This window comes from Rissa tridactyla, chromosome 9 (assembly GCF_028500815.1).
Source record: "Rissa tridactyla isolate bRisTri1 chromosome 9, bRisTri1.patW.cur.20221130, whole genome shotgun sequence".
NCBI lineage: Eukaryota > Metazoa > Chordata > Aves > Charadriiformes > Laridae > Rissa > Rissa tridactyla.
Genome location: NC_071474.1, coordinates 47,004,521 through 47,027,521, shown reverse-complemented (window position 1 = coordinate 47,027,521; position 23,001 = coordinate 47,004,521). Strand labels below are relative to the sequence as shown.

Sequence of the window (23,001 nt, the reverse complement as noted above, 5' to 3'; positions counted from 1 at the left end):
CGCCGGCCTCCCGCCGCCGCCGGCCGGCGGCGGCGGGAGGCCGGCGCGCGTGCGCAGTGGGGGCGGAGGCGGCGCGCGGGGGGGGGAGGGCTTGAGATGAGCGTATTACTCCCCAATATGGCGGACTTCGACACGATCTATGAGCTGGAGGAGGAGGAGGAAGAGGAGGAGGAGTCCGAACCGGTGGTACGGAGCCAGGAGCTGCCCCGGCCCCGCGATGCGCCGGATCCCGTAGCGGTACGGGGCGCCGGGCACATCACCGTGTAAGGAGTTGGGGGGGGGTGGTGGTGGCGGCGGTGGGCAGGAGGCAGCGTGACAGGCCGGTGTGGCGGGGCGGGGGTGGTGGAGGCCCCGGGGTAGCTCAGTGCTGCCCCGGGGGCAGGGTCGCCCCGCTGGCGGTGCCGGGAAGGGGGTAAGGACACCGGGAGGATTGAGCCCCGACCCTTTTTGCCCTCCCCCGCGGAGGTAGCTGCCAGCCTTACCGCGATCTGTAGCCCTGCTTCCCCTCCCTGCTCCCCCCACCACCACCTGTTTTGTGAGGGGAATTTTGCTCTTAACGCCTTAAAACGAGGAAACTTCGTATTTCCCAGTAGCTCCAGGCAAACCAAAGTCATGAATGAACAACTGAAGTTCAGCTGGCTGCTCGGTGCAGCAGCTAATCAACCCTGACAGCCCCGGGTGGGCTTCTTATTCCAAACTATCTGTTAGATAAAAAGTAAAGGCCACACGATGCCAGGACGAGCAGCCTGTTCAAAGGGTTTCCCTGTGGCACTCCTCTGCCTCAGCCCCACGCTGCACTGCAAAGGAGGGACATGGCTGTGCTGGAGTTCATCTGCTCCAAACTAAGTTGTGAGTTTGGTTTAGGTTAGGTGTTTTTTATCATTAGAACACAACACGAGCCAGAATTTTTGCCGCTCGTTTAAACAGCTGGAACAGAAGATGAGCAAACAGCGTGGCCTTGTATGTAATGTTTACTGGTAGGGATGTTCTTAATGTTCCCAGTCCTGCAAGTGGAGGAATTAATATAACAAAGTACATCCATAACAAGTTGTTGGTTGTTACGTTCATTTTCATGACAGGGAGGGAGGTAATGAAATTTTCATATCGCAGAGATCCATCAAGCCTGTTTTGCTTTGGGTCTGTCTTTGGGTTGCATAAAAGAATGCACATTTCTCTCTGTAAATAGGTGCAGTGTCATCTAGCTATCTGCCGCAGAAACACTGGGTGGGAAATTCTCTCATCCTAAGAGAACTAATTTGGATTTAATACTGTGTCCCTCATGTAAGTCTAAATCAGGTTTGCGTTGAGCTAGTGCCAGCAAATAGTTGCTCTGCTGCACCGCAGTGTATTTGCTTGTGTTGATGGGATTTCTTTCTGTCTTGAACCCAAATAGTTTGTGGCCTGACTAAAGGAGGTATTAACACAAGCAAAATGATCAGAATGACACATACCCATCCTATTAGTTATCTGGTTTTAATCACTAAACTGGAAAAAATGTTACTCGCTTATTTGCTTTGTCAGCTGTGATGCTTTTTGTGTATTAGTGATGTTCCTTAAAGTTCCTTCTTGGCTCCAGCATCTTTTGGGGGTGGGCAGGAGCATCTCCAAGAACCCTGTCAACTAGTGATGTCTACATCAAAAGAAATCAATACTTGTAAGTGATGCAGAAATCACGAGCTAGCATACATGCCCTGAACTGATTTCCCATCCACCTTATTTTCCCTTGCTTCCACTCCTCCCAGCTTTCTTCTTGTAACAAGTATACCTGCCTGAATAGTAGAAGGCAGCTTTTGTCAGTTCACGATATATTTTAAAATCTCCTTTATATTAATAAAAAGTTAGTGGATCTTATCAATGCAATGCGAATAAACCCTGGACGTTGTAGTGTGTAATTCTCATCTCTTTAATAAATGGGAAATATTTTGCTTCCTAAAGAGTTTCTGGTTAGTATGTATCAGCTCTGAAATTCTGTCACTTTTTGATCACACAGATGCTGCTGCTTTTGAAATCAGTTGGCTTCAGAAGCAGCGTGCTCTAATTACTGAAGTGAGATATGTCATCGAGTAAAACTTGTGTTTGTTTTCTGAACCTGTCTGGAACATTGCTGATAAAAATTTCTGTCCTGACAAGTCAGACACTGTATTAAAAGAAAAAAAGAAAAGAAAATCAGTTATTTTTAAAAAGCCATTGTTTTCCTTGGATTTTTGTTTCAGATTCCTTCTGTTCCTCATCTGACACTGGCCTTCTTGGATACTTGTGGTGTGTAGAGAAGGGATAATTCTCTAATTCCAGGGTCATCTTCTGGTCCAGCTTTTCATGTACAGTAAAACTCCCAAGTTAGTAGATTCAAACTGCGTGTTAGTTTCTTGCATGAGAGGTTTTATTCTGATGACCTTGTCAGTGAGCTGCTGACCCTAACAGAGTTCTACTGCAGTATCCAACAGTACTAAATACAAATTCCGAGATTCTTCTGAGGATTTTTAGCAGGATCTTGCTTTTTCCACTGACTGTTCTGCTAACCCTTTTACCTCTGTGCATGGTAAGACTGATCATGTAAAGTGTATTTGTTTTATTTTACTCAGAGATAGAGAGAATGTATGTGAAAGTGGTTAGCAAAATTTATGCTCATCTTGTTCAATGCTCTTTCATGCTAGAAAATTCTTACTTTGAAAAAATGAATTATCAGTCATATTTACTGTTTTCAGAAAGCCTTTGAATTTTAGCACAGTGAAATTACTAGGACCTAGTAAACGCCTTTTCTTTGCTTCTGAAATTCCATTTTAATGTGTTATAAACCCATTGCTCGTTGTTTCTTGCATAGTCAGTGTGACTCTGGTTGGTGTATCCAAATATGTCAACATAAACATTTTTAGTGAAGACTGAGTCATATGCCTTCCAAAGCAATGGCAATAGCTTTCAAAAACAGAGCAGTAAACAAACTTTAACATGGTTATAAGTCATTATTTATTGGGTGTAATTTTTCCATATCATTAAGTCCATGTGGACAGATCCTAATGAGATAATGAAATAGCCATTGAGCATATTTTTGCCCTTAGTGTGCGGTTTGTGATTCCCGCTTAAGCCTGCAGACCTCCTAGTTTTGGATACAAGTTAACTTTTGTTATTCCATTATGTTTTCTGTAGGAGTGCCCCAGGGACCCACAATCCAGGTGCTGATAAAAAGCACATTGCCATCAATTGGGGAAGGCAGGGGAGAGCCAGGTGCTCTCAGTTGTGATAAGATGACATTTGGTTATTGTCTGATACTACTGCATCTTCCGCATATTTAAAATAGCAGATTCCACATATTTAAAATAGCAAATGACCTTAGCCTTTCACTAGTTATCCACTCGTTTAGTTTTCCAAAACAACATCCGTGGGTAAGGGTGCTCTTTGGTAGGTCTCTTGGCTTCATAGGAAAAGGTCCTAGACTAGGAAATGTTTAGTGTTCAAGGAGATTTCTGCTCAGGACTCTTGATGAATGTCATCTTTATTCTTTAATGCTGGACAAAGCTTAGATGATACCTCAGAAAGAATAGTATGTAGGATCTGAGTTTATCTGCTCAAGATAGGTTAATCGTAGCCTGGATTAGGCGCAGGGAAAGGAGTGATGCTGAAAGGAGGTTGGAGAGCCTATTGTAGGAGAGTTTACTAAACGGGTTTAGCTTGTGTAGTCTAGTAAGACTGATTACTATCTATAAATACAGTAGTGGGATAAATGAGAATGAAGTGTTATTTAAGTCAAAAGCAAAAAAAAAAAAAGGTAAAGCACCATTTTATGTATCTGTTCTAGATATGAGAAAGTGTTTCCCAAAATTTTCCTGTTACAGTTCTGGGGACAGGAAACCTCACTTCCTTGTGCTTTGGAAACTGATGAAAAGAATTTTATAACGCGATAAGTGTTGCAGGTGGGATTTGCCACTGATGATTCAGTGTGTTCGTTTCAGTCTTTCATTTAAGGGATTTAGGAATACATCTTCTTACAGCTCCCTATGAGAAGTTGCATTCTTCCCACTTTACAAATGGGGGAAAATGAGATGATGGGACTTGGCTGATGCCAAACATTAAAACAGGGAAAGAGAGACAGAAGAACTAGAAAGTGAGGTTATCCTAGTTCTGTTCCAGTGTTGCTGCCTGTAGTAAAGAGTGCCTTGCTTTTAGAGATATTTGTCATGCAGCAAGAAAATTGCAACCAAAGTATATGGGTGACTTATATGAATTTCAAAGTATTAGTCTTTGGGCAGCTTTCACTGAGGATCCAGAGAACTAGCCCAGAAATAAGTTGCCACCAACTGATGTTTTATATGATTTAGAGGACAGGTACTGAAATTCCTTTTACATAGTGATTTTTAAACATACTGAATTTTAGAAGACTTCATAGACCAAATAATGCTAGATCATTAGTCTGTTGTGGAAGGTCTAATGAAGTTACTTATCTCTTAATCAAGACTCTAGGTCTTAATTTTTTTACATAAAATATTCTAATGACACTTCAATAATTTTACGAAGTTGCTTGCAGAGCTATAGAACTGTGTAACATTCTCCTTCAACGCTTCTAAAAAAATAGATGGGTTTTTTATTTGGTCCTTTAATTCCCCCAGACTCGTCTAATAGGAGTTTAATGTTTCTGAATTATGTGGTAAATAATCATGAGGATAGTCTGTAAAACTTGCCGAAACACTTCAGTAAAATTGTGCTAAAGGCCATCAGTGATGCTGACTAAATGTAGTGTTATAATGTAGCATAGTCCTGTTCTCAGTATAGTTAAAACCTTTTATATTCTTTTAGCCATTTGCAGGTGTCAGTGTAAAAGAGATGCATTTCTGTAACTGAGGTTTCCTGGATGTGTTATAATGGAATGGAATGTTCTGGCAACTGATAAGTTTTGGGTTTTAAATATGTTTCATGACATTATCAGGCTTAAAATTTAACATAAGAAAATATACTGTGGTCTTGTATTCTTATTAGATCTAAATCAGGAAGCACTAATTTATTTTATTCTTTATGGAAATTGGTGGTGCAACAGGAATTTTAATGAGTCTATGTGACCAATGACATAGAAGACACTACCTATGGCCTAGGAAGCTTTTGAACTGCGAATTGTTGAGGGTCAGAAGAGTACATGTTTGCAATTTTTTTTTAATTCTGCTGTTTCCTAGGTATCTGCTACTGGCCACGGTAAGAGTCAAGAGTTCTGGGCTAGGTGGACCTTTGGCATGATTTAGGGGAATTAGTCTGTTATATGAGTAGAGTGAATAATTCTGCAGTATTACCTGAACTTTCCAGTAGTTCATTTATTATGTTGTCTGATTGCTACAACTTTGTGATAGTTTCAGGTAGTTTCATTGCTGCTATACAAAAAAAGTTCGCATTCCTCAAAACAAGCTTGTGTCTGTGCTTCGTATCATTAGTCTTTTCTGTATTGTTTTAAAGACTACCTCATTGCTCTCCAGGCTTCCTTAAAAATAAATATATAGGGTAACAAAACGTGGAATATTTCAGCTTAAAAAGAAAAGCTACAAAATGTGGAGACTGACTTGCCATGTTACATTCACAGAGGATGGAAATGCGCTTATATTAGTAACCTTTGTGCTTGCCTAAAATCTTACTGGTTGTACTGTTTGTTTTTTGTAGCACTAATTTAACATCGTGGCTTTCCAGTTCACTTGACTGTGCGGTAGCTATTGCTGTGCTGGTGTTCAGTTCACTCACATTCACTGCTAGAAACTTTTAGGTGAAAATACCTTGAATGAAACAAACACAAATAGGTGGCAATTGGTTGTAGTGCTTAGGATAGCTTAAGAGACAAAGCAGGAGAAACACTTCAATTAAGATCTGCTCTTTGGGGATTGTTTTAATGTTTTACGCAGCTAGTGCTCCAATACGCTGCTTTTTACTCAAGGCTCTGACTGAAATTAGCCATTAAAGAACTTGATTGGACTTCAGTATTGTTGACAAACATTTTAATTAGCTTACTGGATTTCTAAAGACAATGTAAATTCTTTTATTATGCTTCTCTCTGTCTTTTTTTTTTTTTAAGGTTTATTTTACATTTTTATGTACTTACAAACAAGTTACACTGCCAGGTTTGGTTATCTGAATTATCACACTGTGCGCATGAAGATGTATGTATTATAAAATCATAGGGGACTGATGATGTTCCAGCAATGCTAATGTTTGTCCAGTCACCAGTAAGGAGTACTTCAGGTGTCAGTGTGACTCAAAGCAAATACTCTCTCTTCAGAAGGTTTGTTTCTACAATAAATATTACAATACCAAATGTATTTGTGCTCCTCTACTTGGCTGTGATCCTTTGTGGTTTTTTCCTTTTTTTGAACAAAAATACTCAGGAGGTAGTTTGGCTGAGCTGACAATGAACTTGATGTACAGTATATTTAACTTTACAAACTTAACATTAAGCTCTGTTCAAATGTAAATATTGTAGCTGAGAGATCAGCTGCTGTTGTATTTTGTTAAATTAACTGAATTGCAAAGGTTAAAGATTTCAATTAAGGTAGAGGGGATGGAAGATCAGAGTTCTTGTTCTGCATAAACTTGCAGGTTTAGCATCAAAGCTTAGTTAACTTCTTGCCTACTTACATGCTTTAAATAAAATCAAAAAGTCAAGTCAGCCTGCACTGTCAGTATCCTGCTGATCTCCAGCATCATCTTTTTGGAAATTTCTGTTGGTTCAGTAGTTTTGGAGCTCTGGTAACACAGGTTTACATGCAAAGTCTCGCTCCCTGTAGGTTTTCTTTGGTTGGAATGAAGACTTACCTCTTGCACAAAACCAAGAACACTTCAATGAAGAATAGCCACAGTGATACCTAAGACTTAATTTTCTTGAAGTTCATAGTTGTTTTAAGCCTGTTCTTTGTGTCGCCTCTTACATGTTTTGCATGAGATAATTTAATTTAGCCCAAAGCAATTTTTTAAAACTATATGGTTCTAAGTTTCTAAGATGATGATGAATGGGTTCCTTGTAACTAGCTTTATCTGTTGCATGTGAATAAATTGCATGAGTAAGAAAAATAGCAGTAAAAGGGTTATTGAGTCTAGTAAAACTGGAATTTAATAGCTGGAGGTCTTCTCCTTAAAGAAAGCAAAGATTGAAACTTACTGCCATCCAATCATAATTTTTGTGCATTTAGCAACTTGAAGGTATTGAAGTAAGGCAACAAGCTATGTTACTCTGTCTTGTAACTGACCTTATGAATGATACGCAAGACCTTACATAAACTTAGATTGACAGCTCATGAAATAATTTCAATGTAAGGGCAAAAGAAATTAATAGTTTTCTTTTTTGAAAAGTAGAAAATATTACATTTTTTATTAAGGGAAACAAAATAAGTTAGGTGGAATATATTTTGTTTGTCTCTTTTGTTTTCAAGGTTTGGCTTGAGCAACAAGTTTGATACAGAATTTCCTTCTGTTCTGACAGGGAAGGTAAGTGTGAGATTAAACTGTTCTTTTAAATGGAAAGATGCAGTGCATCCAGTGGCTTCTGTGTTACACGTACGTGCTTGTGAATCCACAGGGCAGCGCAGGCCAGTGCTGCACTGCAGGCTGTTGAAATAACTGCCCTGTGTGAACAGCTGGTTGATGACCAGTCCCTACAGTGTTCTTTGAAACAAGAAAAAATTATTTGCAGTGGTTGCTATCATTATTGACATTCTAAACACAGAAAAGCTCAACATGGCATCATACTGGTTTTCATGCAGACAATCTACCTGAAAGCAAGACTCATTTAACCTTGCTTTATGGGTGTCTGGAGTTTGTGCTACCTCCTGTGTGAATTAAATTATTTCAAATACTAGGCCTCTGTTTTTAATGTCTTGAGTTTCTTAAAGCCTTGAGTTTCTCTAGAGGAGAATCTGTTCTATCTGAAGCTTTAAGCAACAAAATGTTATAGTGCTAAATCTACAAATTAGGTAGGTTTTTAGTATATTTTCAGAAATATAATAATTGTTTAGTTCTGAAAATTAGTGGTGACAAGTCTCTTGCTTTGTCCAGAGTCCCGTCTTCTTACTAAACGCAAGTTTAATAAATATTCCTTTGTAGCTATTAATTAATGAAATCTTGTAACAAAATTATTGGTTATGGTTTTAAATTATTTTCATAATTGTAAGGGGTTTTTTAGACTTTTAAATTTTGAATTATTTTTCTCTTTGATTTTTTTTTTTCCCTTTCTGCTGTTTCTCTCTGGTGTTCTTCTTTTGCTTCATTTTATATTCTGGAATTTGGGAGGAAAAAATGTATTTGGCTCTTCCTACTTTCTCTAATGTCACACCATATAGCTACGCTACCTCTGCAGCCTCTCGCAGTAGCTGTTGAGTCATATTAACAATACACTAAAATGCAGCTGGATGGTGTCTCCTAGTTCTGCCAAATCCATCTGGGGTTTTTCTCCTTCATTTTCACCCCAGAGTATAATGAATAAAATACTTGTGTTGAGTTGTCCAGCTTTTTTGACAGCAGTACAGTCGAAAGCAGGTTGCTATTTGGAGTTTTTGGTTGTTAAAAGACAGCCTGAGAACTCTGGCCTTGCTTCAGAATCTCACTGAGCTCAAAAGGAAAAATCTTACTGATTCCGGAGCATCTGATGTGAGGGCTGTCGCTTACATCATTTGCATTGCACTACCTTGCGTGGTTAAGGCTTATTCTTTTCTGCAAAGCTCTTTCTGAGCACTGAAAAGCAACGAAATACTTCTTGGAAATAACAATTTTTATGTTCTTTTAGTCAACTTGGAGTTTGTTATAAATAAGCTTATACCTAGCGGGAAATGTGAAAAACTAATCTGATTATATAGTTTCATCTCTTTCTGTCTCTCTGAACTACATTTGTGTGTATTAGAAAAACAAACCCAACCCAACTTCCCAAACCGACACCTTTTAATATGAGCGTCAATGCCTGTCACATTTGCCACTTCATTGCCCTCCTCTTGTTAAATAGACAATGAACAAAAATTTAATCTAAAGTTCAGTTGACTGCTTGGAATTAATTTAGCAAAGAGAGGAAAGAGGAAGTTTTACTTGGCATTTACCCATCTTGTTCTATAGATCTAATTACTGACAACATAAATCACATGAGTGGGGATTTGCTGTATACAGATATGCTTCTTCTCTTGAGAATCTTGATATCCCGTTATCTTTTTCTCATATGTGGATTTGAGGGGCTTTCTGAATAAGAAAACCTTGAAAATAAATTAGTTCTCATTTGATTGGTGTTTTCCCCTCACAAAAGAGATAGTAAACAGGCTTTTCCTACTGCCTGCCACATGCTGCCATGAAAGACATTAAAAAACACAGTTGTGGGTTTTTTGGTTTTTAATACTTTCATGAATTGCAAGAAATAAATAATCTGCTTCTTCCTCTGATTGTGGTAGTCAATCACCTTTATCCTTATTGAAAATGAAATCTCATTCAGCTTTTTCCAGAAAGAAGGTTTTCTTCAAATACCCTGATAAATAATTCACAATAACAAGCATTGTAGTCAATTGATACACCACTTTAAGATCTTTTACTGTTCTTAAAATACAAATTTTTACTTTTTATGAAATCACAATTTATGAATAGCACAGTGACTGTTCATATTAACAGTTTGCAATTAAAATGTTTACTATGAACTTGCATTAGTACAGAGCTAGTATAAGGCAACGTCATACTTTATTCAGAATGTCTGTGTTACGTTAAATTTAATGGCTTTGTTGTTCACTGTGAATTGATGTTAATAACATATTCCATCTGCTAATGGAGTGTAAAAGATGAAACCATTCAGTGGTCTTGATAGATTTCTCTATGGTGGTGGTTTTCATTTTAATGAATACAGATGAAGATCTAGGTTTTTAAACACAGGATGAAAATCTAGCCAACGCACAATAAAAATCCTAAATAGATAAAACTATCTAGTTACACCTTTCTCCCAGAAGCACTAACTTTTTGGATTTATGCCACCGTGTCATCTTAGGAATTTACTGAAGCTTCCTCACCCTCACTTTATCCATCTACCTAAGGATGATTCCGCTAATCTTCTTTTTTTAAAAACCTTAAAAAAGGTTTTTTTTTTTAAAAAAAAAAAAAAACCTTTTAAAAACCCCACCTTCTTCACCTATCTCCCCTACCTCCTCGTCTCCCAGTTTTTACAGAGTCTGGGTAGTTATTGTAAATTAGCCTAGAGCTAAGATGCATATAATTACATCTTAAATATTTAATTGAGACATGTTTGTTGCTTTTTTTGGGAGACGTGAATGTATATGTTTGAGGACAACACATAGATAATAAAACAATAAAGGAAAGGATGATATCAGGTAGGTCAGATGTTGGGCCTAGCTAATTCAGCTAGATTGATTTAATATTTATCTTGCAGAATGAGACACAAGCTTCAGCTGGTCTATAAATCCCGAGTTAGGCTTTCAAACAGTGCATTCTTTTCAATGGAATATTGTAAGAAAAGACTTGACTGCACTTAATGCAGTGGCGTTATTTAACTTTTAATAATGTGATTTGACTTTGTCCAAAATTTAAATTTAAATTCTAGCTAAATTTAAATTCTCTGTGCTAGAGTTTTATAGGATTATTAATTCTTTTAAAACAAGCATTTAAAAGCTTTTAACAAAATACCCTTTGTGATATATGACACATGCTGCTCCAGGTGACAAGAAAATGATGGAGTCAGTGAACCTTAAGGAAGAAAGTGGAGTTTCCTGCCCTGATCTTAAAACAATAAGGGTCCTATACAGAGATTACTGTGCAATGCAGGGAAATGTAAGCCATAAAACGTGCTCTTGGTATTGTGATCCCATTGCAACATGTGATTGATAGGGTTTGTGATCATTGTGATTGAAGGAGAAAGATCAGGCCTGCTGGGCTTTACTTGCTCTCTTCCTGTGTTTGTAGATTCTCTTGCATCCTGTTGTAAAATATTATGACACCCCCTTCTTTCCTTTTATGTTTTTTTTTTTTTCCCCTCCCTTAAAGACCTGAAAGGACCTAATGTCTCTTTACAAGGTGTACTGCACAGCCAGGAGCTATGTACTTATCTCGTTCTTTTCAAGGCACAGACAGAAACTCTCCCAGAGACTTTCAAAAATTAGTCAAAACTAGTCTTTCTTAGGGAGCTTTCTTTGTGCAGCAGGCGCCGTTAATTCTCCAGTTGTTTGAAACACCTTCATCATTTCATCTTAACCTTTCAATATCTATACTTGCAAGAAAGGCGAAATTGAAAATTATGCCAGAAAAATCAACAGAATTCTTTGGTGACTGTTTCATTTGGATACGATTCTATTATTAAATTAGAATAATTATTTTATTTATAGATATTTTGTTCTTTGTGTCATGGTGCTTAACTGTTACTGAGCTGTAAACTGAGAGCAACAAAATTGTGTTTTTCTCCCTGTTTATCACAGAATGAGGCTTATCCTGGTCACCACTTCTTTTAGTTTCAAATGAAGATGTAACTGACTGACAGAAATAATTACTGTGATTACATTTCCTAAAGGGAGAAATATATCCAATCTTTGGGTTAGCCAAAACCATCTTAAGTAATTTCATCTTATGTTACAGCTATGAGATTCACCTTTACATGAAAGTATTTGGTGCGTTAGCAGGGAGTAGTAGTGCTTTCATAATACTATATTAAGGTAAGCATCATACTAAAATTCCTGAAATAGAAATTTTCTCTCTTTCTTGGTGGCACCTGAAGTTGGTTTCTAGTTTATCCTTTTGCAGAGCTCTACAGGAAGGCGAGTACTTCAACATTGGTCTTACAAAGTAGCATCAAACCATTAACCTGATGTGAACAGTGACTCCCTTAAAAGTAGCACGGAAGTAGGGAATCTCACCATCCCAGTGCTTTTTTTTATTAGTTCCCAATTTTTTCTGCCAGCTGTGATCTAGGAATCTGGTTGACTTCTTTTCATGTTGGATGTTAGCACTGATGATAAGGTTTCTTCATGTTAAACTAAATTCTAGACCATGCAATTCCATTGTCTTTGGTAGGTTTGTACATTTGTATTTTGGGGTTGGAGTGTGACGTTGTTAAGGTCCAGTAAACTTTGTGTCTAATACTAAAGGAAACATTCTCTTTTCTTATTGGGATTCATTGGAAAAGTCCTAATGGGGTCAAGAAAAAAACATACTTATTTTTGTGTTTCAGATAAACAGCTAGAATGATATGTGTACAAATTGCAAAAGACTTATCAAAGAAAGTACCATTTGTATGTATTGAAACGTTAGGAACATGTAAGGTTCCTTAAGAGCTGAGAATGCCAATTTGTTAATATACGTAGTCTCAATTTACTTTGAAGCATGTCTGACTGCAGAAGCTGTACAATGTTACCCGTAGTGCATGCAACCAACCCAGTTGTGCTTTGCTACAAAACAGGCTCCCACATTGAAGATGAAATGGCCTTACTCGTGTGCATCTGATATTTGTTACGTCCAAAATACAAGGCAGCATTGGCAAAGAGATCTGTAAAACCTTCTGTTTCAGATACATTAAGTACAGGCTAGTTTTCCACATTACAAAGTGATTATTTTTTTTCTGTTCATTAAAGATGTCCCAATACGTGGGATTTCTCCTTTTTTCCATGTTCTTTCTTTTTTTTTTTTTAACTAAGGTGTCTATTGCAAAATTATATTTAAATGTTGGTGTTCAAGTCTGTCAAAAGAAAATTGTTTTATTTTCTCCATTTGTATATGTAAAAAGAATTTTAAGACAGTCTGTCTAATATGGGGAGGAGCCTGTATAATTGCAGAAGAAATACTTTCTGTGTACTTATTAATTCCAGCTCTAAAATAATCTCAATGTTAAACTATGCTCTTATATTACTAACTGTAGGCCTGGCTTGTGTGCAAACCCTGATGACCTCTGACTATACTGCATGGTGATCTGAATGGCCAGGAAACAGATGTTGTATTTATTTACTCCCTTTCCTGCAATGTTTTAATGAATTTAGCTCTTGTGAATAGGCAGAGGTCGCAGAATCGGGTCCTCTCCATTTCCTGTCCCTTAGTTTTGCTCCTTTGGTGAAAGGAGTCTTTGTCATTAAATTAATGCTTTTGTTGTTGCCCTTGTTTGCAGAATCAAATGAAGGGAGTTGGGCTTGCTTGGTTGGAAGGATTATGTCGTAGCTGCACAGCTTTGTATACAGACTAATTATAGGGGTTTTTTCTTCAATATGGCAAGTAGTTAGATTTTTTTTTTTTTGAGGAGTTGTGCCTGGCCCGACTGGCCAAGTCTATTGAAGTTATATCTGATGATTCTGCTTTGTGCGTTCGAATGCTGGATTGTGTGACAGTTAAGAGTGCTATCTTGGAGTCAATACCACAAATCCGTATTTGACTTGTCAGATAAAGTTATTTAGATTCTGTTGAGAGATGAGGGATTTTGGGGTATGTAAATAGGTAAGGGCTCTCAGAAGTTTTGAAAGAAACATGCTGCTATCAGAGAAAGGAGCTTATTTCTGATAGAAAAAGTGGTTTTCCATGGTGACTCTGGTGGCAATATATAGAAAATATTACTTTGAGTAAGCTCTGCTGAATATTCCTTAATTTAAATAAGTTCTTTTTGAACAGCTAGGCTCTATTCATAACTCTGTACAAGATGCATTTCTTTGCCTTGAATATAATCTAGAATATGTCTCCCCAGGCTTCCCTGGTTTAGGAAGCAGCCACAAATGCAGTTGTGGCCTCATGTCGATATGGATGACTTCAGGATTTATTTGTGGACAGAGGTCCACCTTCACAGACGTCAGAGACACAGTGTAGACTTGCATTGGTATGAAACTAATTTGGACAATATTATCCTTTTTCTATGTGACACACAAGTGTTTTTACTACGAAGCTGCCCTGCATTCCCTTAGAAACCAGTTACCTGTCATTCTTCCATTTTTTTGGTCAGCGTAGCCCATGCATACGTTGCACAGCTGTGGCCCACTTCTAGTTTTGTTTGGGGCCACTGTGTTATCAGGACAATTTATTAATGGTGGAATAAATAAGGATGAGGCTGTTAATCTAAGCAATGTTTAGCTTTTTAATGCAAGTTTTAACAAAGCATGCACCATAAATTAATTTGTTACAGGAAAGTGACTTTTGATGCTCGCTGGGTGACCAGTGTTTTAGAAGACAGAGTCGTATGGTATAAATGAAACATAACACCATTATATTTTAACCTGTAGAGGCAATTATTGAGTAAATACACCTGTAATGGTTTTCCACTGAAGTTGAGCACTTCTATTGCAGGTTGCCCCGGAGGAATTCAAGACCAGCATCAGTCGTGTGAATGCCTGTTTAAGAAAGAATCTCCCCGTCAATGTCAAATGGCTGCTTTGTGGCTGTCTGTGCTGCTGCTGCACGCTGGGCTGTAGCCTGTGGCCTGTAGTCTGTCTTAACAAAAGAGTAAGTGCATATTTCATTCTTCTTACTCTATTTTGCAATTACTGATAATATTAAATAATGTTGAATAGTATCGTCCTTATTTCAAAACCCTTTTTTTTGGTCTCACTTGCATTCAAAAGGTTATTCTCTTTTCCATTCCTTAGAAAATAGAAAAAATATGTTTGTTAATGAAGTAAAGTATACCAAATTACCACCTGAATTAATAGTTTTAGGAATAGCTAATCCCATCTCAGGCCGAAGGACAGGATGGGGTATATGATAACCTAAATTTCCAAGATTTCTAAAGGTCTAAGAATTGAATTAAATGAGTGCAGAACTGGACATTGACCTTCAAAGACTGCCTGAACTGGAGTGAAAATTGCTTTTCCTCTTCACGCACACCCCTCCACACCCTAGAATAAATATTTTTTTTTTTTAAATTAAAAGTCACTTTTTTTTGTATGTAATAGTTCCCATAACTTTTCTGAGCCATAACTTATTTGACATATTTTACTGTGCTGTTTCTACTAAGAACAAACACAAATTTGTTTTCTTTTAGGGAAGTTTAAAGACTTCCATTTATTTATTTATTTTCAACAGAAAGTTGATGATTCTTGTAATCAGATCCAAAGTAATAATTCCGAAAAGCACTTCAGCAATATCAAGTAAACATGATCCTAATTACCTCTATGCTTTACACTTAGAATTGATTTATCACAGCAGTAAATACATAAATAGGCACAGTGTAATGATATTCTTCACAGCTGCATAGTTTGTAAGTCTTGTAGCCATAAAATCTTATTATCCACAAATATAAATAGCAGGTAGGTGCACTAGGAAACAAAACTTTCACACTTGTGAATTTAGTTAGAGGAAAGGACCTTAAGTAAAAATCTGTTAAAGAGTAATACTTCTGGCTTTTGAGAGTTTACGATCTTTAATAAAACAAACTGAAAGCAAAAACATGGAATATGCATTGCTTTCAGAGAAAACAAAACCGTTTTGCCAAAGTTTCCAACTTGCTCAAGAAAATAAGTTGCATTGACTGGCATTGAGATTTTGGTATAAAAAAAATAATTAACTGTGCTAAAGGCATAATATGTGAACTTGTTGGACTGCCAATAACTGAAGCCTGTGTCACTAAGAAGTGGCAGGACTTGTTTTAGCTCATTTTAACTGCCTTTGGAAATGTTCTTGGAGGAATATGTTTGAGATATACAGATGTAGTATTTGCAGATTTAAAACCATATTTAATATTCTTGTACTTCTGAAAATCTAAATAAACGCCCATGTGATGTTGTAGTGTTAATGTAATTCTGAAGGGTACAAATAATACGTACCAAGTACGGAAGATCTTGTTACTTCTGTGGGTGTCTGTGTGTATACAGAGCGTTTTGATCACTCAAATACTTTCAAGATGTTCTTAATTTTCTCTTGTGGTGAGTTGAACCTAGACAGCAACTAAACACCCTCCAGCCACTTGCTTGCTTACCCCCTCCACCCCACCCCAAGCAGGATGGGGGAGAGAATCAGAAGAGCAAAAGGAAGAAAAACTCATGTGTTGAGCTAAAGACAGTTTAATAAATGAAGGAGAAAAAGGGAAGGAAACCCAAGTGATGCAAAGGCAAATTGCTCACCACCAGCAGACAGATGCGCAGCCTGTCTCTGGGCAATAGGCTACTTTGGAAAGAATAGCCCCCAGTTTTAGTGCTGAGCACGACGTTACCTGGCATGGAATATCCCTTTAGTCAATGCTGTTCATCAATAGCTAAAACACTGATGTGGTATCAACACTATTCTAATCATAGATCTAAACTACAGCACCATACAAGCTGTTATGAAGAAAATGTACCTCAACCCAGCCAGTCCCCGTACACTCATCCAGCAACAAAAGGCATTAGGAGATCCACAGGCAGTATTTGGCCAAAAGAATGTCGGAGACTCTCTTTTGTTTGCCTTGGCTATGGTAGGCAAAAATACTAAATTCAAAAGGATTTCTTATGAAGTAAGTAAATTCTGAGAAAGTTGCAGTCCTGAGTTAACAAAAAACCTGTGGGTATTTTCTTTTTTTGTCTTCTTTTTCTGAAGAAGCTCGGATGTTGAGGAATGGGGAGTTCAAGTGGTAGGGCTTCCATTTATAATTCCTCTTTTGCTTGGTTCTATTTTTATAAAAAATGATTTATTTTAAATTAATCTTAAGCCAGAAATGCAATTGTAAGCTGCTTCTGGATGAGGCTGGCTACTGAACCATTTATAATATGGTTTTGACTTACTTTTTAGACTAGAAGATCAATTCAGAAGTTATTAGAATGGGAAAATAACAGACTATATCATAAGGTAAGAAAAGTTAGAGTGCTTTTTTTTTTAATCTTTAAGAAGAGTAAGGTTTTTTGCGTAAGGAATTTTGCATGTAGGAATTTTACAGTCTTGTTATAACTCCATACTTTATACTGATCTTAAACCTGTGTCTGAAGTGTTCCAGATCCTAATAACTTGATAATGCTAATGCGTGTTATGCTGCTCATCAAAACCATGCTGTGGTATGCATTAATCCTTTGATAATTATTTTCTTAGCTTGGTTTGCACTGGAAGCTGAGTAAAAGGAAATGCGAAACTAGTAATATGATGGAATATGTAAGTATTGCTTCTGTAACTTATTTGGTATTCAACATAACTATGATTTTTATAGGGAAAATCCTTAACTTACCGGACTGTCACACATCCCCAAAAAATCTCAGAAAAACGTGCTGTTGTGTTTGACATACACCTGTGAAGGCCACTTTTAACAAGAGCAGCCATGGCATATGTTGGGACTTAGAAATTGTCACCCTTAAACATGTTTTTTCTCTTCACAATTCTACGTTTGCACGGCAGATACACTTGTTTTGGTCTGTGATTTGTAATCAGGGAGACCCACTGGGACTTCGTGCGTTGGTGTGATTCCCACACCAGCCCATGGGTTTTTTTAATGCTTATCCAGCTTTTCCATTGGTATTCATAATTACTTTGATTCCAATTCTTTGTGCAGAAATACTGCATTTTTATAGTAGTGTGGGTTTTGTCTGGATTTTTTTTCTTTTTTTCGTTTTTGCTAGCTCTGAGTTTCATAAAGTTATAACCAAGGCAGCCCATTTAGGAAAGCAGAATTTGAAATATTTCTGCGGTCCTACTACTCCCCCGTCCACTTTCATGTATAGCCATGAAGATTGTGTAAGCTTGAAGAAAAGAGATAGTCACTCCCAAAAAAATCAAGCATCCAGAATCCCTGTACTTTGAAATTACTGAAATCTCTGCTTTGTTACTCAGGGAAACATTCCCTCCTTACAGAATCTCTCAGATACATTTAGTCTTATGTACTAGCTAATGTTGCGTGGAAATTGTGCTGAAGGTTTGAATTTCTTGGTTACTGTGTTCTGTTCTTGTCTTTTTCCCTTCTTCAACAGGTAATACTAATAGAGTTCTTACCAAAATATCCCATATTTCGACCTGACTGAGGAACAGCATTTGGTCTTTCATGTTACCTGTCATTTTCTACCCTTAGTGCCTTGTAGATGATTTTGGAAAGAAGATGGTCTACTTTGCTGTGACTTAAAAACGTTCTTCAGTAGAATATCTTCCTTGCTATGTTACTTTCTTTTGTTAAGAAGAGAACAATTTGCACATTTTTTTATGTTAAATGAGGCTTCTATGTTGCACTCTGAATTTTTAACATTGACAATAACTGATATTGTTGCCACTAGGGATCTAACATCAGTGCTGCTTAAACTTGTTCTGAGCATGCTGCCTTATTAATTTCTATATTTGCTGTCCTCAAACATGCATCTGAATGCTGTGTCATACTATATTTCATTCTAAATGTCGCAATCCTATAATCCCTCAGTAGAAATGTCCAGGTAAGCGTCTAGTAGTAATGATTTTAGTATAACTTGCTTGCATAGGACTTGCTATCAACAGCACTGGTTTTGTCCTGCACTTTGCAAAATCATCATTTACGTTAGGGGGTTAATTGTTTTACCCACTATGGATTTGTAAATATTGACTCTTTGCATAACGTAAAGTGTGGTATGCCAAGGTTTACAGAATGTAATATAGCTTTTATTCTATTGCCAACGGTCCAACATCATTTTATTCATCATTACATTTGCTAGTATCCCTCTGATTGTATAGACCCATTCACATGCTGTTTTATGGTAAAGCCATAATGAGTTTGTACATACTGTCAGATGTGTAGGGCTCAGTTGCACTTTGTTTAGTAAATGGATGAAAAATGCATAACATTTCTGGTTTTGTTGGGTTTTTTTAAAGTATTTCAGGTGTTGTTTGTAGCACCTGAAATAGGAAGCTTAAATACTGTTCACCTTTGATTGTGGGGTTGATGGCGGCTGCTATTAGCAAAATATCCTACAGCCTCTTTTTCAGTTAGGAATATGTGGATGTCAGGTTTTGTTTTGGTTTTAATTAAAGAAAAAAAATGTTTCTTAGTTGGAGACTTTCTACTAAGGAGGAAAATTTTGGAACAGCCAAAGCAAAGCTGAGGTAACACTTTCATTATTTTTGTAGTGTGATACTACTGCAACATCTTAACAGTTAAGTGACACGGCATCCTTTCCAGGGGAAATAAATTTTAACTAAATCAGTAGTGTTTCAAAACGTGCTGGGAGGAAGTGGATCAGTTGAAAGGGTCCATGGATGTGTTCTGGTGTTGGGGCACACAGTCTGAAGAGCCGCACATGCCTTGTGGAATTCACAGGTATTTTTGGATTCTTCCCTGTTTGCCTGATCTCAGGAAGGGAAGTAATTGTAGAAAAACTTCCTGTAATGGCTGGCCTAAGCAAGACCGCTTGATAATAGTAAGCAAATGAAAATTGATGCAAGTTCCCTCCCTTTCCTCACTCAGAATAAGAAATCAGAGAAAAACCAGCAGATGACTGAGTATCTGTGAGTTGCGATGAATATCATCGGAAGTGTCCAGACATTTCTTTGCAGCAACTTGACTCCTTGCGACATCATCCCAAGTTGCTTTTTAGTTTCAGGGTAACTTGGGAATTCCTCTGAATGTATTAGTATCTTTTCAGTATGCAATATTGTATTAAAAGATAGTATTTGTAAGACCATTGCATTCTAATAACTGTAGTAGGCCAGATTTCTTGTACGCAATGTTTACAAAGGGCCAGTTTTATGCAAGTTGTTACTTCAAATCAAATTTTGTGTTATTCTTACTGTACAGCTGAGGAGTGTCAGACTCCAGCGCTTGCAGTAGTTTCCAATCACAGACTGATGCTTCAGATTCTGAAATCGGTGTACTTAGTGCAGAGGTCTCACTTGACTGGTAGATTGGTGACAACTAACTGTGTAATTGCATTTGTAACGTAATGAATAAAAAAACCCTACTGTGTTGTTTGCATTTAGCGTGAGCTACACCTTGCAACTCGGATTTCTATCACAGAACCAAGCAAAGTGCTCTCTCCCAATTTATTTTTTTAGGATGTGTTCACTGGACGCAGAGAAAATACTTAATGGCAGAAAAATGCAGTGTAAACCAAAACTGAAATAGCACAGCCAATTCTATGTATTTTCCTTAAAAATAAGTTTCTGGAGCAAAGGAAGGGAGCTTAATTAAAAGAACAATGGAAGTTTCTTACTGTTATGCCAAAACTGTGTTAGTAATTTTCTTTTTTTGTGTGTAAGAAACCCAAGAAATCTCAGCGGGTTCTTATTTTCTTCTTCACGTGACTGTATTTTCAAAATGTTCTTTTCCAACTGAGAGAACAGGCAAGCCGAATGAGAGTTTTGGTAATTGCCAGCGGTGAATGCTAAGCAGTCTTCAGTCTCGCTGGTATCAGAAATCCTCTGCAGTCTGTGCTGACTTCATCGCATTCAGTTCAGGATTTCTCCACCTGATTTGTCTCGCTTGTGTGAAGTGCTGTGCCAAGCTGAGAGTACCCTGAGCTACAGAAGCCCCCAGTCCCTCTGGGCTGCTCCTCCCTGGCCCACCCCATGCTGCGCTATGACCAGGGAGCCAAGCCAGAACCAGATCTGGGCTTTGCTTTCCCACCCTCATCCCTCTGTCCCCTCCCCGTGGGCCTGCTACAGGCTGCTCTGCCCGCAGCAGATTGTCTGCCCCTGGGTCTCTATGGGCACCGCGAGGGACTTCAGCACAGAATATTAAAGTTTACATTTTAAGTATGTAAATTCTATACATTTTACTTTTTCCTTCATTGTTAGTTGTATAGTCTTCAAACCATGAAAGGGTCTCTTTTTGTGTTTTTAATAGACATTTATATATGTGGCCATAAAGCAACAGTAAAGAGTATGAGAGCCAAACCTGCCATTTACAGTAAGCTCCATGTTTTAATAAGTAGATAAATTTGCATTGAAATGCAAAACCAGCACGCAGTATTATATTTGCATCTGAAAGACACAGGTTCCATAGCTCATTCAAAGATGAAGGCAGCTGTAAGTATTGTTGTGAACTCTCTGCACTTGTTCTGCCTACAGGTTCTTTTTCGCCTGGGCTATCCTTTGCTTTACTATAAAAACATTCAGCAGGTAATTATATCTCACAAGACTGAAAATCTCATTTTTGACAATGAGAAGTCAGAATGAATTTGTAAACCTCTTTATGGAGGATACTTGTTAATTGGATAAAGAAGTTGTAGCAATGTAACAGAGATTAATGTTAGCAAAGTGTAGTGGAAGTGGTGAAGAAAGTGCCTTGACTGGTTCATCAAAAGAGAAAATATTGTGCAGAGAGTAAGGGGAAAAGGGAACTAGTAACTATCAGCAGTGTGAGTTTGCAGCAGATTTTTAAGAGCAGTTACTGTCTGCCAAACCAATGTTTAATTTTTCATATAAACATGTTGATACTATTTCAAGTTTTTACATAGGAAATATTTGGGTTTGTATCTAGTGAGTTTTGTATCTAAAGAGTATTGAAGTATTAAGAATACTGGCAGAGCATCAAAGCTCTTACCTACCGATTCCCCACCTGCATCTGTGAAGTTGTTTTACTGTGGGAGGAAACAAAAAGTTTTACAAGACCTGTACAGACAAGTCTAGGAAGTGTGGATTCAGTTGTAGATGGGTGACTTTAAAACAGAAAACATTTTTGCTCAATCTGGTGTGGTCTTCATAAATTAAAAAAGTTCCTATGCTTTCCTTGATAGGTACAAAACTCCATATGCAAAAAACATATGTTTAGTATTGTCTCACTATGACAGTTTACTACATTTACTTGTCAACACACTACCATTGGAGCAATAAAAATGTCAAGCTATTAATAATCAATGTAAATAATTTATCATTTTAGTAAGTAATGTTATGTGATTGCCATTTTTTTTGTTTTCTGCTTTTGGTGTTCTGACAGTGTTGTTACATTACTTGTACTGCTTAAGAAAAGTGGTTCTGTTTAAGCTGTATGAAACTTTGTGTTCTTAACACTTTTATTCTGTTTACAAGTGAACAGCCACTTTTTTAATAGCACCTCACACCTTGAGAATTTTCTCTTTTTTTTTTTTTTTTTTTAATTAAAGTAAAATTCTAACTGAGCTCGCTTTCTACAATTTACTGCACTGGCTTGTGCCATTAAAAGAAGCTGGAAGTCAGACATGCTTTTCTTCATTTTGAGACTTTTTCTTTAATTAAATTTAAAGATGAAAACCTTTGAATAGTGCAGTGTGTTTCTGGGGGGGGGAAAAAAAAAAATAATCTTTTGCGTCTCTCCCAGCAGCAGTGTGCTGATCGGCTAGGAATGGAATGGCAATAGTGGTGGGTTTTCTTTAAATGAGAGACACTTCTGATACGGCCAGTGCTTGTATTGGGACTTTAAGTATGGTTTAGCTGGCTTAAAGAAGACGACTTTGGAAGCTTAGGAAGGTTTTCCAAAAAAGAAAACTGCAGAATGATCATCACATCTAGCCTTCCAGATAATTTTTTTTTTTTTTTTTTTTTTTTGGTTGGCTTACAGACCCTCTGTTGTAAAGACTCCTTGTAGGAGTCTCTTGCTGCAGCGTTCCTCTCTGAAAAGCAGTTTTCTCTCTGCTGTTGTAGTTGCACCTCAAGAGGAGCTTACCCTGAGCATGGATAGTGCGTGATAGTGAAATAAATCATTGGCTCATACAGAGGATTGTGAACGCAGGACAATGCAGCCTTTTGTGCGTGTGCTAACAGGCCAGCGTTGTAGCTGTGAAAGCAGGACTTAAAATTAAAGCCTTTGGCTCATCCCTCAGGGAAAAATACTGCATTCCTGAAATGGGCACGTGCAATGTTTTTGTTGAAAGTTGGTGTCCTCAGTTGTTTTGGACAAATACAGCAGCATCTGGGTTGACAAGCTGTTTGAGCATGCAACTCTTGCTGGATGTTGTTTGAGAAATTTAGAGAATGTTACTGTGGTTTTAGGCCAAATGTAGGAACGTTGGGCTGAGTCATGAAGTTAATCCCCTGGTAGGGTTTATGAGATGTAATTGCCTAGGCTACTAGCAAAGGTCCATTTTTAAGAATATTTGTGATTTGGCCCCAACTTCTACTATTGGAAGGCAGTTTGAGAACTGTTCAGTAGTGCCAGTGTATTTATAATGCTATACATATGTCATGTCAGTATTGTTCTTCAGCATAAATAGCTGAACT

The 23,001-nt window shown here is 37.6% G+C and overlaps 1 protein-coding gene across 3 annotated transcripts; it reads left to right on the top strand.

Moving 5' to 3' along the window:
* Positions 1 to 95: 95 nt before the first annotated feature.
* Positions 96 to 23,001, top strand: CHIC1 (cysteine rich hydrophobic domain 1). 3 transcript variants are annotated; one of them, XM_054213585.1, is made up of 6 exons: positions 96 to 263; positions 7,392 to 7,446; positions 14,242 to 14,397; positions 16,657 to 16,713; positions 16,951 to 17,010; positions 17,820 to 23,001. In XM_054213585.1, exons 1-6 carry the CDS (start codon positions 97 to 99, stop codon positions 17,868 to 17,870), a joined length of 546 nt encoding a protein of 181 aa, XP_054069560.1. In that variant the 5' UTR covers position 96; the 3' UTR covers positions 17,871 to 23,001. The 3 variants fall into 3 exon arrangements, with proteins under 3 accessions (XP_054069560.1, XP_054069562.1, XP_054069559.1); XM_054213587.1 differs by lacking the exon at positions 16,657 to 16,713; XM_054213584.1 differs by having other exon boundaries at positions 16,951 to 23,001.